This window comes from Bison bison, unplaced genomic scaffold (genome assembly GCF_000754665.1).
Source record: "Bison bison bison isolate TAMUID 2011002044 unplaced genomic scaffold, Bison_UMD1.0 scf7180017864228, whole genome shotgun sequence".
Lineage (NCBI taxonomy): Eukaryota > Metazoa > Chordata > Mammalia > Artiodactyla > Bovidae > Bison > Bison bison.
Window position 1 is genome coordinate 5182048 of NW_011494800.1, and position 19306 is coordinate 5201353.

Sequence of the window (19306 nt, forward strand, 5' to 3'; positions counted from 1 at the left end):
GGAAAGTATGTGCCCTTGATCTGGCCTCCAGCCTGAAGTGGTGAGAGGTAGATTGAACATTTATAAGAATAAGTTAAGGCTTGGGGTAACATAGAGAACTTGAGAGTTTACTATTGGTTGTACTAGAATTTGAAAAGGGGTTGTTTGAGAGACCAAAAGCTGAGTACTCAGTCATGTCAACTCTTTGTGACCCCGTGGGCTGTAGGCCATCAGGGTCCTCTGTCCTTGGAATTTTCCAGGCAAGATTACTAGAGCGGGTTGCCATTTCCCAACCCAGGGATCAAACTCGCGTCTCTTGTGTCTCCTGCATTGGCAGGCAGATTCTTTACCACTAATACCGCCTGGGAAGCCCATTTGAGAGACCAAATGTCTCTCAATTAAACTGTTATTTGAAATCTCTCAGGGACATAAACGTTCTATGGGAGACTTCCCTGATGGTCCAGTGGTAAGGAATCTTCCTTGCAATGCAGGGGACTTGAGTTCGATCCCTGGTCAGGGAACTAAGACCCCTCATGTGGCAGGGCAACTAGGCTGGCCAGTTGTGACTACTGAGCCTGTGCTCCACAAGCAGTCTGTGTATCGTACTGAAAAGATCCCATACAATGCAATGAAGATCCCATGTGCCACGACTAAGATCCGACAGCCAAAAAAAGGACCTATCGGCTAGTTTTCCAAGTGTCCCATGTTGCGAATTCTGAAATGTGAGAATGTGCATCTTGGTTACTGCCAGTAACGTCTGTAACTCTGAAGGCAAAGAGTGTCCTGGCAAAGCCTTGTACTGTGGCCTTAGTATACGCAGTGTGTGCGTGTGCTAAATCATTTCAGTCGCATCAGACTCTTTGCTTCCCTATGGACTGTAGCCCACCATGCTCCTCTGTCAATGGGATTCTCCATTCTCCAGGTGAGAATACTGGAGTGGGTTGCATGCCCTCCTTCAGGGGATCTGCCCGACCCAGGGATCGAACCCATGTCTCTTATGCCTCTTGCATTGGCAGGTGGGTTCTTTACCACTAGTGCCACCTGGGAAGCCTCTTAGTATATACAGAGACCTGTATAATTGTGGTTTATATTCTGGGTATCAGTGAGGCAAGAGATTTCTAAACTATTTTATCCTGAAGGGGATAATTTTTAGGCTATAGCCCAACAATTTGTAATAAATATGAGGTGGAGCCATTGTTGGGCTGGGTTTCGAGACAGCAAGATGACCCCTGGAGTGTGGCTGAGTATGCTGTTGCTTGGGGCCCCTCCTTTATTGGGACAGTCTGGGTCAGGACAATCTGGAAAGGAGCAGCATCCCACTGAACTCCATCCTGTCTGAAGCGAGAAGTGCCACCTGTACAGTACGTGAAATCCCACTGCTCTTCTCTCAGTTAATCCAAAGACGCCTTTCAGGTAGCCAAGTGGTCTGGGGTGACCTCCTCCAGTACCCTGGCATCTGGCAATGGCAGCGGTCTAGGGAAACCACCCACTCCAGTAGGTGGAATACACCAACGGGCCCAGGTGGGGCTCCATCTTGTCTTAAGGAGGCCTTGGGAGCCGTGCTAAGCTTGTGGCATGATTTAGGATCCACAGCAGAAGCACTCACAGTGGCTCAGATGGTAAAGAATCTGCTGCAATGCAGGTGACCCAGGTTTGATTCCTGGGTTGAGAAGATCCCCTGCAGAAGGAAATGGCTACCCACTCCAATATTCTTGCCCAGAGAATCCCATGGACAGAGGAGCCTGGTGGGCTACAGTCCATGGGGTCACCAAGAGTCAGACATGACCGAGCAATTAACGCACACATACAAAGCAGAAGGGACAGCTGGGTATGGAGGGTCACAGGCTCGAGGTCTGTGAGAGCCTCGGTTTTCAGGAAAGCTCAGTAAGTAGGCATCACTTGTCGTTTTAATGGTGTATAGCATGAGACCAAGGGGCAGTTTCTTGCATCAGAAGCCCTGGGGCAACCAATGGCCATTATATTAATAAGTGGTCTGGAGACTTTTGAGAGGCATGAAAAGAGGCTGCCAAAGCCCCTACAGTGAAGGAATTTTTGAAGACACCAGTAGGAGTGCCTGTAGATTTCAATTCGTAAGTAAAATTCATAAATGAGAAGTATGTTGTCATCAGAATCCAAAGAGGATGAGATGATGTTTAGTTATTAACATACACTATAATGCATGTCCTATGCATGTCCTTGGAGGAGGCTGTGATTTCTTATTTTTCCTCTGCTTAGTTCTGTTGGTTTAATCAGTAAGTACTCTTGGACTAGGATGATGTTTGCTGCCTCTGGTTTTTGCTGGGTTTGTAAGGTTTGCAGCTCCTTCCTCCCTCCCTCCCTCATTTCCTCCCTTCCTTCCTTTTCCCTTGGGCTTGCAGCCACCAAAAGTGGCAGTTTGTCTACCCAACACTTTATTTGTTTAGCTTCCTGCTAGCACGGGTCTTTAGTCGAGATAAAGGGGAAGGGAGAAGGGGAAGGACCGGCTTAATTCCAGGCAGAAGCCGCTCTCTGGGACCGCCTTCCCCTCCCGCCCCCAACCAACCACAGGATAATCAACCCATTTTTTTGTTCCCTCTTTTTTTTTTTGCTGTTTTGTTAAAATCTTTTGAGTGTTTTGTATCTCCCAGCAGCTATTTTTTTTTTCCCCCTGTCTTTGGACAAATTCCTGGTGGTCTCCAGTGACTGTAGCTGTGAGGAAGGGGATGGGAGATGTCCTCTCTTGGGGTGGGGGTCCCCATCTACCTCCCTTTAGAGGGGTTGGGGTCTATAAGCAGGAGATCTGGAATGGCCTCAACTTCTTAGTTTTGTGCAATTTAATTCTAAGGAGACTACTAGCATGTCAATAGCACTTAAGTGGACCCAGAGATCTCAGGCAAACTGAGGAACAGCCTCAGGTATTTTGGGGGCGGGGCAGGATTAAAGTGCTCCTCCCCTCCCCCTACACACCCCACAGCCTTTTTTTTTTTTCCCACTTGGGCCACCTGTCTGCATAAACAGGATCCCTCATACTCTATGGGCTTGGGGGCTGAAAGAGGGATACTGCAGACGGGATTGGCAACCCCAGCAGGGCGGATCCTTACAGGACCTCATGGCTGACACTCTGTGGGGGGTCTCCCAACACCGAATGAGAAGTGAGGGGTACTCCCGGTGTCACTCAAAGCCACAAGGGCAGTGTGGACGGGGTCATGGGCCAATACCACTGGACACAGTGACCCCTCAGCTGTGGGCGCTGACACAGCCACTTCATGGTGCCTTAACCAAGATACGGGTGGTAGAAGGAAATGGCAGCCCACTCCAGTATCCTTGCCTGGAAAATCTCATGGAGGAGACTGGCAGACTACAGTCCATGGGGTCGCAAAGAGTCAAACACAACTGAGCCCAGCACAGCCCTTCCCTAATTAGTCTGAGCTCCGTCTAGGCAAAGCTATGGTTTTTCCAGTAGTCACATATGGATGTGAGAGTTGGACAATAAAGGAGGCTAAGCGCAGAATTGATGCTTTCCAGTTGTATTGGAGAGGACTCTTGAGAGTCCCTTGGACAGCAAGGAGATCAAACCAGTCAATCCTAAAGGAAATCCTCACTATTCATTGGAAGGACTGATGCTGAAGCTCAAGCTCCAACACTTTGGCCACCTGATGCAAGAAAGCTTACTCTTTGGAAAAGACCCTATTTCTGGAAAGACTGAGGGCAAGAGAAGAGCGGGCAACAGAAGATGAGATGGTTGGATGGCATCACTGACTCAATAGACACGAGTTTGAGCAAACTCAGGGAGATAGTGAAGGAAGGGGAAGCCTGGCCTGCTGTAGTTCATGGGGTCACAAAGAGTCAGACACGACAGTGACTGAACAACCACCACCAGGATACAGGCAAAATGCCAGGTTAGCTGCCCAGCGGCTCTGCTTACCTGCAGCCCCACGATGACCAGCCTTCTCCTGTGAGGCTCGCGACTGAGAAACGAGATCCTGGGACGTTCTACTGGGCTCAGGGCACGGTCTGCACTTTAGCATGGGGATTCTTGGAGTCTAGGTGGTGCCTGAATGCCAAGACACAGAGCCTTCCAAATGCCTGAGCCCAGGTGCCACAGCCCATTCATCAGCCAGAGCCGTCCCGGGACATCTCCGTGGGGCTTTCCATCCCTGGCTTAGATCATCCCATCCTCTACGCCAATTGTGTTGCAAGGAGTCATAACATTACTTAAACTGTTGTTGGGGTGTTTTTTGTTTATGGAGGATCGGTCTGACAAGGACATGGAATACCATCACGGGGAGGGGTATGAAAGTGAAAGAGCTTGGTCAGACGAAGGAGTCCTAGAAGAGGCAGATGCGGCAGGACACGGAGGGGACCACGTGGGACGAGAGCCCAGGTAGCGGCTCAACCAGGCAGGTGGCAGCCGAGACAATGAGCCATTGAGGGCAGTGCCTTCAGAGGGGCTCGGGGAAAGAGCACATGCCAAAGGCGCCAGGGGATTTCACTGGTGTGTTTGAAGGTCACGAGGTCACAGTCAGGGGAGGGTCAGAGGGGAGCTTGTGGCACCACCAGCCTATCACACTGACTTGGTCATCCAGGCAGGGTGCCCACAGCCTGCCTGTGGGATGTTGAGGCACCAGGAAAACATGAAATTTTTAACATTTACAACACAGTACACCTCAGACAGGGAAAGGAGTATGTCAAAGCTGTGTATTGTCACCCTGCTTATTTAACTTATATGCAGAGTACATCATGAGAAACACTGGGCTGGAGGAAACATAAGCTGGAATCAAGACTGGAGGGAGAAATATCAATAACTCAGATATGCAGATGACACCACACTTATGGCAGAAAGCGAAGAAGAACTAAAGAGCCTCTTGATGAAAGTGAAAGAGGAGAGTGAAATGTTGGCTTAAAACTCAACATTCAGAAAACTAAGATCATGGCATCTGGTCCCATCACTTCATGGCAAATAGATGGGAAAAAAATGGAAACAGTGAGAGACTTTATTTTCTTGGGCTCCAAAATCACTGCAGATGGTGATTGCAGCCATGAAAGTAAAAGATACTTACTCCTTGGAAGAAAAGCTATGACCAACCTAGACAGCATATTCAAAAGCAGAAACATTACTTTGCCAACAAAGGTCCATCTAATCAAAGCTATGGTTTTTCCAGTAGTCATGTATGGATGTGAGAGTTGGACTACAAAGAAAGCTGAGAGCCCAAGAATTGATGCTTTTGAACTGTGGTGTTGGAGAAGACTCTTGAGAGTCCCTTGGACTGCAAGGAGATCCAACCAGTCCATCCTAAAGGAGATCAGTCCTGAATATTCATTGGAAGGACTGATGCTGAAGCTGAAGCTCCGATACTTTGGCCACCTCATGCGAAGAACTAACTCATTGGAAAAGACCCTGATGCTGGGAAAGATTGAAGGTGGGAAGAGAAGGGGATGACAGAGGATGAGATGGTTGGATGGTATCACTGACTCTATGGACATTAATTTGAGCAAGCTCTGGGAGCTGGTGATGGACAGGGAGGCCTGGCATGGTACAGTCTATGGGGTTGGTTGCAAAGAGTCAGACATGACTGAGAGACTGAACTGACTGACAAACTGGGGAAATATTTACAAGCAGTGCAACCAAAGGATAATATTCTTCATGTATAATGACTGTATAAATGAGAAAACAGCAAATGCACTAAAATAAAAATGGGCAAAGACATTACAAAAGATTTTACAGAGGTATTTCTCTGGTGGTCCAGTGGTTAAGATTCCGTGCTTCCAGTGCAAGGGACACAGATTTGATCTCTGGTTGGGGAACTAAGATTCCACATGCCACTTGGCCAAAAAAAATTTTTTTTTACAGAAAAAGAAATTTCCATGTTAAGTACACAGAATCTTGTCAAATTTATAAACAATTCATGAAATGAACTTTAAAACATCAGTTTCCATTTGTACCCAATCCAAAAAAAGGTTTGTTTGTTTGTTTTTTTTTTTCCAATGGTAATACTTAATTTGGGCAAAGCTGTAGGTAAATGAGTACTCTACAATGCTGATGAACCAGGCCATCTTACGCATTTTGGAAAACAATTTGGTAACAAGTATCAAGAGATACTTTGATACTTGTTTTTTGCCTTTGTATTTCTACTCAAAAAAGGTGTAGTGGGTTAAATATTGTCCCTCTCAAGTAAGATAAGCCCAAGTCCTACCCCTAGTTACCTATGAATGTTACCTTATTTAAAAACAGGCCCTGTGCAGGTATAATTAACAAAGCATCTTAAAAACAAATCATCTTGAATACATACTGATGGCCAACAGGCAAATGTAAAATTGTTCAACACTGCTAATTATTAGGGAAATGCAAATCAAAATACACAATGAGATTTCACCTTATGCCCATTAGAATGGCCATTATCAAAAAGATAAGAAATAACAAATGTTGGAGTGTCAGAGAAAAAAGAATCCATGTACCTTGTTGATGGGAAGGTAACTGATGCAATCAGTATGGAAAACAACTATGGATATTTCTCAAAAAATTGACAATAAAGCTACCATATGATCCAAAAATTAAAAAAAGAAAGAAATCATCATAGATTTAAAACATGGCTTAAATTCAGTGACTGATGTTCTTATAAGAAAATGAGGGAACACAGAGAGACATGCATAGAGAAGGCCATGTGAAGACAGGTAGAGACTGGAGTGATGATACCACAAGGAACGCCAGGAGCTGCCAGAAACTGGAAGAAGCCAGGAGTGATTCTCCCTCTAGAGCCTTCAAAGGGAGCATGGCCCTGCCAACACCTTGGTTTTGAATTTCTGGTCTCTAGAACTATGAGAAAATAAACTTCTGCTGGATTAAGCTACTGTGCATGCATGCTAAGTCCAACCCTTTGCAACCCTATGGAGTGTAGCTCATCAGCCTCCTCTGTCCATGGGATTCTCCAAGCAAGAATACTGAAGTGAAAAAAAAAAAAAAATACTGAAGTGGATTGCATGCCCTCCTCCAGGGGATTTTCCCAATCAAGGGATCCAATGCATGTCTGTTACATCAAACCTGTACTGGCAAGCAGGTTCTTTACCACTAGCGTCACCTGAAAAGCCCTAGTTAAGCTAGTAGGTTTGTATAATTTGTAGTGGTGGCCTTTGGAAATGAACACACTACAGAAACAATCAGCAGTAAGAACAAAAGTTTACACATAAAGATGCTCACCTTTGCATGATTTAAACTTTTGTTGTTCAGTGGCTAGGTTGTGTTTAACTCTTTGTGACCCCATGGACTGCAGCCCAAAGGGCTTCTTTGTCCTTCACTATCTCCCACAGTTTGTAGCAGTCCAAAATTAGCAAAAACTTAAAGCAATGAAAAAAACAGGAAGATAAAGGAAATTATGACAAACCGTAATATATTGTGCAGCCATTGAAATATGTTTTGAAGAACTTCTAATGCCATAGGAAAATGCTATTGTATTTAAGTGTAAAATTCAGGATACAAAAGCATATGTACAATGTCATTCCCCAAATACAACTGTATATGATACACGTATTTATTTTTTGAATAACAGTGATGAACAACATGAGTAAAAAGTCCTAAATAGAAAATAGCACATAAAGTCAACAATAAAGTAAAAGAAAAGCAAATCATGGCCTAGGGGAGTTTATCTCAGGAAATAAATAGTTATTGTTATGAAGATAATGCAGTACACTATTGAGTCAAATAAGATTAACCCTATAAGGATGTTCAAAAGGCTGACCAAATTCAGTGCTCATCCCTTTCAAAATATCTAGGAAAACTAGGGTTAGAAGGATTTTATAATGGGTATATCTCTCATAAGCCAACAGCCAATATTATTTTTTGGGCATGAAAAGGGAGCTTTCCTATTAAAACTAGGATGAATCGATGATGATGCTAAAAAAGAGACAACAGTCCCAAAATGGAGTCTCTTGTACTAAGCCCACATCACCAAACCAAGAGTTAATACCAAAGCTAGCTGCTATTTCAGCCTCTCCCACGACATAACCTTTAACCAGTCAGTCTGGAATTACTTGGTTAGCACTGGCACAGTAATCTGCTTGACAGACCCCTGTCTTCTCCCCAAAGAAGGGGACACTGCCTGAAACAATCCACCCTGTGCTGGAATAAATTTTGTGTCCTGCCTCCTTCTGTCTATAAAAGTCTTCCATTTTTGTACAGCTTCTTGGAACTCCTTTCTATCTCCTAAATGGGATGATGCCCAACTCAAGAATCATAAATAAAGCCAGTAAGGTCTTTAAATTTTACTCAGTTGAATTGTTTTTTTGAAAAAACAACTATCAACACTGCTTGGGCAGGTTTTACCAATTCATCAAAAAAGAAACAGAAATAAGGGGCTTCAATATAAGACACGCAGAAATGGAATTATCTGCAACACTAAAGCCAGAGAATTGATTAAAATACTATTTGAATTTATGAGCGTTCATATAAAGGGTTAGATAAAAGATGAAAATCCAAAGTTTTTTATTATACAGTAAAGAAAGAAACATAATAGGTTTACAATAGCAACAAAACCCATAAACTATCTAGAACTATCTGTGATGAGAAATGTACATGAAAAAAACTCACAAAATTCTGAGACAGAAAAGCTTGAATAAACGCTGCTGGAGAGTTAATTAGAATGCTGTGAAGAAAGTCACTCTCACCAAATTAATTTAGAGATATCAAAGAATTCAATAGAAAAAAATGCAAGGGGATTAATTTGGAATTTGACAGTGTTTTTAATGTTCATCCGGAATAATTGCTGAAATACACAACTATATATAAAAACCGTGTCTAAGTCCCCTTTTGCAATCTACTTAATAAGCCTAGAGAAAGTTGGTTTTATTTGAAGATTCACAAAATAATCATTTAACATCTCTACCTGTTCTTTTAGTGTCAAATTAATAGAGAAGATATTACCATTCATTACTCAGGAGGTTTCAAAACTGAAGGATATTTTCTTTAAAGAGTTTTTTCCCCTTGTGCATTATATCTTAAACTTTATTCCCTTTTATCCTGGCTAATTTCCTCTAGGGAAATGCCAACCTCTGCAAAGCTTTGTGGTCATTTTGAAGTACCCAGCAAAACATTTTTATTTACATATTAAACTTTATTTTTATACTGGCATAAAGACAGGCTGGTATAATAAAAGACTGGGCTATATTTGAATCACAGCTCTGCTTCTTTCACAGTTTGCTTCAATTTATTTGTTTTTGAAAAGTAGATTAATATATCCAACTCAAATATTTGTCGGGAGGATATATTAACAGGAACATAACTACAACCTAGCACAGAGCTTGGCACACACTAGAAAATTAGTAAGTGTGATTAACTATGTTTATATACTTTCTAAGCTTGACCTTCTATCTCTGTATTTACCCAGTTTTCGAATGTAACTATTTACCCTTATTTAATCCAATCTCATTATCGTTAGACCACTGTTGTTCACATACGTTTCCAGTGCTAGGCTGTGATCTCTTAGCAGGAGAAGGCCATGTTTTACTTGCAGAGCTCCATCGAGACCAATGCTGTCTGCATTTCAGATGCCCATTGATTGAAAGAAAAGAAAAATGAGGGAGGGAGAAAGGACAGAAGATGAAGTTGATTCTCACAATGTATGTAGCATGTTTGCACTCCAGCAACAAAATTTTATTTCATTATGGTGGTGCATGGCGCTCAGTCACTCAGTTGTGTCCGACTCTTTGTGACCCCATGGACTGTAGCCTACTAGGTTCCTCTGTCCGTGGGATTTCTCAGGCGAGAACACTGGAGTGGGTTGCCATTTCCTTCTACAGTGGATCTTCCCAACACATTATAGCTTAAGTTTAATAAAAGTCTAATATTTTAGCAGATCTACTAAATTAGTATGGAAAGGTAAATGGACATATACAGATCAGACTAAATCATTGAAGGGCCCCAAATAAACCACAAACCAATCTGTCCATAACAATTATGGAACTCCCCTACGTATTTAAGTGATTTCAGGGTTCTGGCTCTTTATTCTATCACCTATCCGTGGTTTAATAGTGAAGAAATGTTGATGTACTGAAACAGCCATAGTCTCATGTATTATAAAAGTCAAGAACTAGAGACTTATGAGTCCCATAATAGCAATAGTAGTCCTGCCTTGCTCTACAATATTATTTTGTTTTACTGCATATGGCCTGGACTCCAGGGCTTTATTTATGAGCAGTGGGGTGGAATTATAGCTGCCAAGAGGAGAAGGTTACATTTTTTAAAAACTTATACTACATATAAAACAGGTACAATTTTCCTGAATGCCTAACTGGTAAGCTTACAATAATTTTAATATTATCTGAGTCATTATGAGAAGATACTAATTTTTAAAATGGTACCGAAGAAAGCTCTAAATTAAATATAATCAAATGCAAAAATACAGGAGATGCCAATCAATGTTCAGGAGGAGACAGGGTTTAGGGAAAAGGTGGGGGGAGGGCCTTAAAGCTACAGGCACGTGTCAGGTCTTCCCTGGTGGTCCAGGGGTTAGGACTTCTCACTTCCACTGCAGGGGGCATGAGTTCGATCCCTAGTCAAGGAACTAAGATCCCAAGTGACGAGTGGTATGGCCCAAATAAAAAATAAAAACAAAATAAAAATTTTAAAAGCTATTTAAGTGTAAATAGAAGGGACAGGGAGGGCATTTCAGTGTGGGGACCTTGAAAACAAAAGAACACAAGCGAAAGTGAAAGAAAGTGTTAATTGCTCAGTTGTGTCTGACTCCTTTCGACCGCGTGGACTGTAGCCCACTAGGCTCCTCTGTCCATGGGATTCTCCAGGCAAGAATACTGGAGTGGGTTGCCATGCCCTTCTCCAGGGGATCTTCCCAACCCAGGGATGGAACCCGGGTCTCCTACATTGCAGACAGATTCTTTACCGTCTGAGCCACCAGGAAAAAGAAGATAGACCCCAGTGAGCGGGAAGTAAAATTCTACATTAGAGAGAAACTGGAAGTGAAACATGGATAGATAAAATGGGCTCAGATTATGCATGGCCTTGAAAGGCAACACAGGGAGCTTGGATTTGATCCTGCAGTAAGATACTATCTCAAGAGAGTTCTTGGCCTGGGGAGACCTGGCAAGAATGAAATAATGGGGAGATGAAGACAGTGCTGTGTGAAGGAGACTCTAATGGCTAAGAGGCAGAGAAACCAAAGTGGAAGCTACTGCAGTGTTTGCACATAAGAAATCAGTGTTATTTAACATCATCTTAAAAATCCTATTGCCTAGGAATTGACCAGTTATTTCTACATAGCCCTTCCCTGGTGGCTCAGACGGTAAAGAATCCACCTGCAATGTGGGGGACCTGGGTTCAATCACTGGGTTGGGGAGATCCCTTGGAGTAGGAAATGGCAACCCACTCCAGTATTCTTGCCTGGAGAATTCCATGGACCTGTGGATCCTGGCGGGCTACAGTCCATGGGGTCACAAAGAGTCGGACACGACTGAGTGACTTTCACTTTCACTCACTTTCCACAAAGCTAACAGTGGAAAAACAGAGCAGGCAGCAGTGCCAGGCCGGGGAAGCCCCAGGTCAGGCCTTCTCTGAACCTGTACTTTGCATCCAGTGGTCATGTGTGTCACTAAAAGGGTCCAGGTGAAAGACACCCTAAGTGGGCTTTAGAAAATGTGAAATGGAATGACCACTAACTCAGTTAAGATAAGGGAAGATCCAGTACTAGTATTTCATAGTGTGTCCAACACTCGGTAAGCATGCATGCATGCTCAGTCATGTCAAGCGACTCCATGGACTGCAGCCCACCCAGCTCCATGGGATTACCCAGGTGAAAATACTGGCGTGGGTTGTCGTTTCTTTTCCAGAGGATCTTTCAAACCCAGGGATCAAACCCGAGTCTCCTGTGTGTCCTGCACTGGCAGGCGGATTCTTTACCACTGAGCCACCTGGGAAGCCCCCAACACTTGGTAAGACATTATCAAATAAGTAGTAGCTTTATGTGAGTACAGAAAGGTGAACTGACCTTTCTAGGGCTCAGGCAGCAGCAGGCATAAGGTTCGCAGTTGTGCAGACACAAAACTGCTCCCTGTCTTCAGTGCCTGTGAAATTCTTTATGAAATGAGCCACCTGCATTAAACTAATTTTTTTTTTTAAATCAGACTAAATCATTGAGGAGCCAAAAATAAACTACAAACCGATCTGTCCATAATAATTATTGAATTCCAACTATGTACTTCAATGATTTCAGGGTTCTGGCTCTTAATTCTATTGCCTATCCATGGTTTAATAATGAAGAAATGCTGATATACAGAAATAGTCAAAGTTTCATGCATTATAAAAGTCAAGAACTAGAGACTTATGAGTCCCATAATAGCAATAGTAGCCCTGCCTTGCTCTACAATTCCCACTAATTCAGTTAAGGTAAAGAAAGACCCAGTACTTTCTTTGGTGTAAAATACTTACAAGTATTTCACAGTGTGCCAAACACTTGCTAAGACTTCAGCAAATAAGTACCACGTTTATGTGAGCAGCACTTTGCAAAGCCCATTCACATGTTATATCAATAGCTGGTACGTATATAGCACTTAGGGGCTTCCCTGGCGGCTTAGAGGGTAAAGTGTCTGCCTGCAATGTGGGGACCCGGGTTCAATCCCTGAGTCGGGAAGATCCCCTGGAGAAGCCAATGGCAACCCACTCCAGTACTCTTGCCTGGAAAATCCCATGGATGGAGGAGCCTGGGAGGCTGCAGTCCATGGGGTCGAAAAGAGTCGGACACGACTGAGCAACTCCACTTTCCCTTTCTTTCACTTCCTTTCACTTTCATATAGCACTTACAGTGTTCAGGCACACTGACTACAACCCTAGGAAGTAGGTAGCATCATCCACTTTCACAGATGCCCAGAGGAGAGTTACTGCTACTTCCTGGGGCCAGAAACAGGGCCCAGGGACTGTGCTCTTAACACTACACTCTACTGCTGCTCATCCTACTCGCTCTTTCAAACAACCTATGAAATAAGTGAGACGAATCTGATTTGTTTGAAAAATATTTATAGAGTTCTTACTCACCAGGCCTCATACCACACACTGAGTTTCCAATGATGGATGAACCATACCACTCCTACTTGAAGAAGCTTACAGTCTACTAAGCAAAACTGACAGATAATCCATTTTCCTGATGAACAACAGAAACTCTAAGCTTCCATAAATTAAATATCTTATCCAAGCACACAGCCGGCTGGAGAGTGGTCAGGCCAGGGTTTAAATGCTGACATCACATCTCTGAGTCTAATTACTCCAGGTAATGATGTTACTTCCTTTGCTGGCCTACTAGGCAAAAACAAAAGAAAACAAAACAACAATATCATAACCAAGCCAATCTAGTCTAACTCAACTTTTATAAAAAGAGCCTGATCTTGGTAAGAAGGTAACATTAAACCAAGCTATTGTGATTCTGATGCAAACAGCACAGACCACCTATGCCAATTTACAAATTGTTTCAACAGCTGGAAAACCTATCATTTCAACCATTAATTGTCCTATCATCAAACATTTTGGCTAAAAATATTTCAGATACTTTGGGTGAATCGCTTACATTGGGCCACTTTTCTCAAGGAAAATCAAGGTAAATTCTTGTGGTCTGTGAAGCTAAAGATGACCCCAAAAGAGTCAGTTGCACAGTAATTATAACGTTTTCATTTTTCCTTCTGCTCTTTTAATGCTCCCTAAAGGAGGCCTAGAACCTTTCTTTCATATGTAAGAGAATTGTCCCAAACGACCTAACTATACCAGCCTGCAAAATCTGTTTCACAAAACTTGGCCCATTACAGCTTTCAGAGTGAACATTACACAGTAAGACTTTAAGCCCCTCTTGGCCCAGGAGTAACTGGCAACAGCAAGTACAGCAAGGATTCATTAGCTGCTTTTACACACAGGATGTTTAAACACTGCACTCAAGCCATGCCAGTAGTAGATCTTTTAACCTCTTTGTTTTTTCTCAAAAGCGTCCTGACTGGGATCAATCATACATGCGGTGTAGGCAGCTAGTCACGATCATATGACTTGGAGGGTGATAATAATGGCTTCCCAGGCCCCTAAATAACCCCCCTCCCAGCCTCTCAAAGTAGCCAAATTTAAGGAAGAGAAGTTTGATCACGGGGAGCTACTAGGGTTATTAAGGAGGTTAACAGGTATTTGTCCTTGGGATACTGGAGAAGACTCCTGAAAGTCCCTTGGACAGCAAGAAGATCAAATCAGTCAATCTTAAGGGAAATCATCCCTGAATACTTGTTGGAAGGACTGATGCTGAAGTCCAGTATTTTGGTCATCTGATGCAAACAGCCAAATCACTGGAAAAGTTGGTGATGCTGGGAAAGATTGAGGGCAGAAGAAGAAGAGGGCATCAGAGGATGAGATGGCTGGATGGCATCACTGATGCAATTGACATGAACTTGGGCAAACTTCGGGAGATGGTGAGGGACAGGGAGGCCTGGTGTGTTGCAGTACATGGGGTGGCAAAGAGTCGGACATGACCGGGCAACTGAAAAACAACAGGTATTTACCAAATGTGTGTTATGAGCCCAAGACAACAGGAGACCAATATTAGTAAGACATAAATGCAGTGCATTTCAATAATTTTAATATCTATTTTTGTTGTTGTTTGTTTAGTCGCTAAGTCGTGTCTGACTCTTTTCCGAATCCATGGACTGTAACCCAGCAGCCTCCTCTGTTCATGGGATTTCCCAGGCAAGAATACTGGAGTGGGTTGCCGCTTTCTTCTGCAGGGGATCTTCCCGACTCAGGGACTGAACCCACAACTCCTATGTCTTCTGCACTGTTCACGAAGGGTATAGTAGCACGAAGGGCCTTGAGGGAGTCTTCCACCTACTATTGCAGCCTCATTTCTGAGCAGCCAGGGAGCCAGCCCCTCTGAACAACCAGTGGCTCCCCAGGCTGCCCAGCGTCTTTGTCCAGGCTCCATGCTAAGGGCTGCAGATACAAAGATGAAGGCACAGTCCCCACCCCCAGGCGGCCCACAGGCAATCAGGAAACAAGTGCAGTGACAGATGGGAACAGGGATTAGGGAGCCCTGAAGGGAGAAAGCTGACTCTGCACTGAGGGCAAGGGGAGGGTAGGTGAGGAGGAAATGGCTCTGAGCTGTCTCCAGGGATGCAGGGGGTTCCCATGCGGCTGTGGAGGCCCGTGCAGGTCATCCCACCCCTGTGGGCACAGGAAGCAGAGTTCCGTGGTGCTCAGAGCAGAATGGGTCAGGCTGCGAGTGGTGAATGAGACCCTGGGAGGAGGGCAGCACCTGGCAAGGCGGACGGCTACAGTGAGCTGATGCGGCTCCACTGAAGGTTCCTTCAGCATTTACAACAGAAAAGTGTGCTCACTGCAAATACTTTAAAAGGTGCACATCAGGAAAAAGAAGATGAAAAGGGCTCCAAATCCCATAGTCTAGAACTGAAAAACCAATCATTTCAAGTATTAAATACCCTGTCATCAATCATTTTGGCTAAACATTTCAGATACTTTGGGGGAATCATTTACACTGGGCCACTGTAAGGAGGGCCTGTTAACATTTTGATGTACAATCTTTTATACATATATGTATGTATTAATATGTTTATATATTATATATTTACCTATGCTGTGCTGTGCTTAGTCGCTCAGTCATATCTGACTCTTTGTGACCCTGTCAACTGTAGCCCGCCAGGCTCCTCTGTCCATGGGATTCTCCAGGCAAGAATACTGGGGTGGGTTGCCATGCCTTCCTCCAAGGGATCTTCCCAACCCAGTGATTGAACCCAGGTCTCCCTGCATTGCAGATGGATTCTTTACAGTCTGAGCCACCAGGGAAGCCCAAGAATACTGGAGTGGGTAGCCTATCCCTTCTCCAGGGGAACTTCCTGACCCAGGAATCAAACCGGGGTCTCCTGCACAACAGGTGGATTCTTTACCAGCTGAGCTACCTGGGAAGCCCATATTTACCTATACTAACAAATACTTTTTTCTTTAAAAATGAAATCATTTAAAGTGTGGTGGACTTCCCTGGTGGCTCAGACAGTAAAAGATCTGCCTGCAATTCAGGAGACCTGGGTTTGAACCCTGGGTCAACAAGATCCCCTGGAGAAGGGAATGGCTACCCACTCCAGTATTCTTGCCTGGAGAATCCCATGGACAGAGGAGCCTGGTAGGCTGCAGTCCCTGAGGTTGCAAAGAGTTGGACATGACTGGGTGACTAACACACACACACATATACATACAATGAAATATTATTTAGCCTTAAAAAGAAAGAAAGTTCTGGGACTTTCCTAGTGGTCTAGTGGTTGAGACTTCACCTTCCAATGCAGGGGGTGCAGGTCCGATTCCAGGTTAGGGAGCTAAGATTCCACAGGCTTCCGTGGACAACAGAACAAAACATAAAACCGAAGCAATACTATAACACATTCAATAAAGACTTTAAAAAAAAATGGTCCAAGTCAAAAAAATCTTAAAAAAGAAAAAAAGGAAAATCCTGACATGCTACAACATGGATAAACCATCACGACATTGTGCTGAGTGAAATAAGCCAATCAGAAAAAGACAAACGCTGTACAACTCCACTTGTCTGAGTACCTAGAGTAGTCAAATTCATAGAGGCGTAAGTAGATGGTGGTGACAGTCGCCTGGGGGAGGAGGGGGAGAAAGTCAGCAGTTGTTTAATGGGTAGAGTTTCAGTTTTGTAAGACGGTAAGATTTTGGAGATTGGCTATACCTATGTGAATATACTTAACACTCCTGAACTGTATACTTAAAAACAATTAAGATGGTAAATTTTATGTGTTTTTTTTAACCACACAAAAGAAAAATAAACAAAATGTGACAAAGAAATTCACTCATTAAGCTACTTTAATACTTTTTTCACTCATTTTTTTGTGATCACCTTTCCACATGATTATTGGAAATACCAATAGCAGTGTATATCGCTATCAATATTTCAGATAACTCTATAGTATTCTAACGTTGTTCAGTCGCTCAGTCGTGTCCGACTCTTTGCAACCCCATGGACTGCAGCACGCTTCACCCCATGGCTTCCCTGTCCTTCACCATGTCCCATAGCTTGCTCAAACTCATGTCCATTGAATCGGTAATGCCATCCAACCATCTCGTCCTCTGTCATTTCCTTCTCCTCCTGCTTTTAATTCTAGTGTAGAGATCTACCTTAATTTACTTAACCCAGGAGAATTACTTTTTAAGATGGATGAAACCTGCAAAGTCTTGGTTGATAGGAAGGAGCCATGACGGCTGATGGGAAGGAGCCAGTAAAGCGTTAAGAAAGATGCAAGACCACAGAAGAGAGAGGAATATTAATAGAGCAAAAGTTCCAAAGAAACCATGAGGGGACTCCCCTGGTGGTCCAGTGGTTAAGACTCCCCACTCCCAGTGCAAGGGGGCACAGGTTTGTCCCTGGTCAAGGAACTAGATCCTGCAAGCCTCAACTAGGAACCTGTGTGCCACACCTAAGACCTGGCACAGCCAAATAAATTTTTTTTTAAAGACCATGCTTATTAAAAAAAAAACAAAACAAAAGTGAAACAACAACTACCAAAAAAAAAAAAAGAAAAAACCACAAACATAGCATGAAGAGATGGCATTCAGGGTTCAAGTACTGGGCCAACCTTAAACATGGGTCAAAATGGACCACATCTCTTGAGGAAAGGCAATGAAGATGAGTATGAATATATATATTTGGGTTCGATTCCTGGGTTGGGAAGATCCCCTGGAGAAGGAAATGGCAACCCACTCCAGTATTCCTGCCTAGAGAATCCCATGGACAGAAGAGCCTGGCAGGCTACTGTCCATGGGGCCGCAACAGCCAGACATGACTTAGCGACTAAACCACCACCACGAATATGTTTGCACGTGTAGAGAAAAGTCTGGGTAACTGAAGAAGTCAAGAGGTAACATCTTAATGAAGATAAAGAGGTAGAGAAGTAGGGTGCGAAAGAGTTGGAAGGATACACAGCTATGTTCAAAAATAAGACACTGAGGTTAAAATTCCTGAAGGTGAAAAACTACCACTTGGACAAGGATCTGGGTAGAGGGTTGGGGGTGAGTAGCTGAGGTTCTCAGGGAACTCACTGAGCAGGTCTAGTGATTTTGAGGCCAGATTCACAACTAGATCACCTGGGATGGTGCTGTCCCCAAGGATTATGACCAGTCAGGAAAGAGAGGTACGGGAAGACCAGGTATTCAGTTTTTCAGGTAACAAACGAAAGTGACTGGAAGCTGGATGGAGAGTAGCAGTGAGAAACAGTGAAAGGTGATTGACCACATTTAGCCTCAAAGTTGAGGACAACAAGCCTTTTCATTCAGTGACCCCTGGAAGAGGGTGACAGAGCAATCAGCCAAAAGGTTGAGAACTTTACTCACCCTGGGGCAAAGAGGAAAAGAGGGAGGGAGGGAAATCAACAGAGGACCAGAAGAGATGATGCTAAGAGACTGTGAAAATACAAGACATGACGCATGGTGGGGGGCAGGTGGGTTTGAGAGGTTGTGGCGCAGGAGGGCCTAGAGGAGTTATCCCACGTTGAAGGTCAGGAAGGGTGGCGGTGAGGAGATACCCCTCGTCCAAGGTAAGGAGCAATGGCTGTGCTTTGCTGGAGCAGCCGTGAAGAGATACCCCACGCCCAAGGTAAGAGAAACCCAAGTAAGACGGTAGATGTTGCAAGAGGGCATCAGAGGGCAAACACACTGAAACCATACTCACAGAAAACTAATCAATCTAATCACACTAGGACCACAGCCTTGTCTAACTCAATGAAACTAAGCCATGCCCGTGGGGCAACCCAAGACGGGCGGGTCATGGTGGAGATATCTGACAGAATGTGGTCCACTGGAGAAGGGAATGGCAAACCACTTCAGTATTCTTGCCTTGAGAACCCCATGAACAGTATGAAAAGGCAAAATGATAGGATACTGAAAGAGGAACTCCCCAGGTCAGTAGGTGCCCAATATGCTACTGGAGATCAGTGGAGAAATAACTCCAGAAAGAATGAAGGGATGGAGCCAAAGCAAAAACAATACCCAGCTGTGGATGTGACCAGTGATGGAAGCAAGGTCCGATGCTGTAAAGAGCAATATTGCATAGGAACCTGGAATGTCAGGTCCATGAATCAAGGCAAATTGGAAGTGGTCAAACAAGAGATGGCAAGAGTGAATGTCTACATTCTAGGAATCAGCGAACTAAAATGGACTGCAATGGGTGAATTTAACTCAGATGACCATCATATCTACTACTGCGGGCAGGAATCCCTCAGAAGAAATGGAGTGGCCATCTTGGTCAACAAAAGAGTCCGAAATGCAGTACTTGGATGCAATCTCAAAAACGACAGAATGATC

At 43.8% G+C, this 19306-nt stretch overlaps 1 protein-coding gene across 4 annotated transcripts in view; it reads right to left on the bottom strand.

Annotated features, from left to right (window-relative positions):
* TMEM150C (transmembrane protein 150C) overlaps nt 1-19306 on the bottom strand; it is a 110829-nt gene that overhangs the window by 76304 nt on the left and 15219 nt on the right. The window contains exon 1 of one of the 4 annotated variants that reach the window (XM_010845920.1): nt 3884-4554. The exons of the other annotated variants lie outside the window; for them this stretch is intronic. Coding sequence (XP_010844222.1) covers nt 3884-3986 — 103 coding nt within the window. The 5' untranslated portion in view covers nt 3987-4554. Of the gene's footprint in view, nt 1-3883; nt 4555-19306 lie in introns of those variants that run through there. 4 annotated transcript variants of the gene reach the window in all.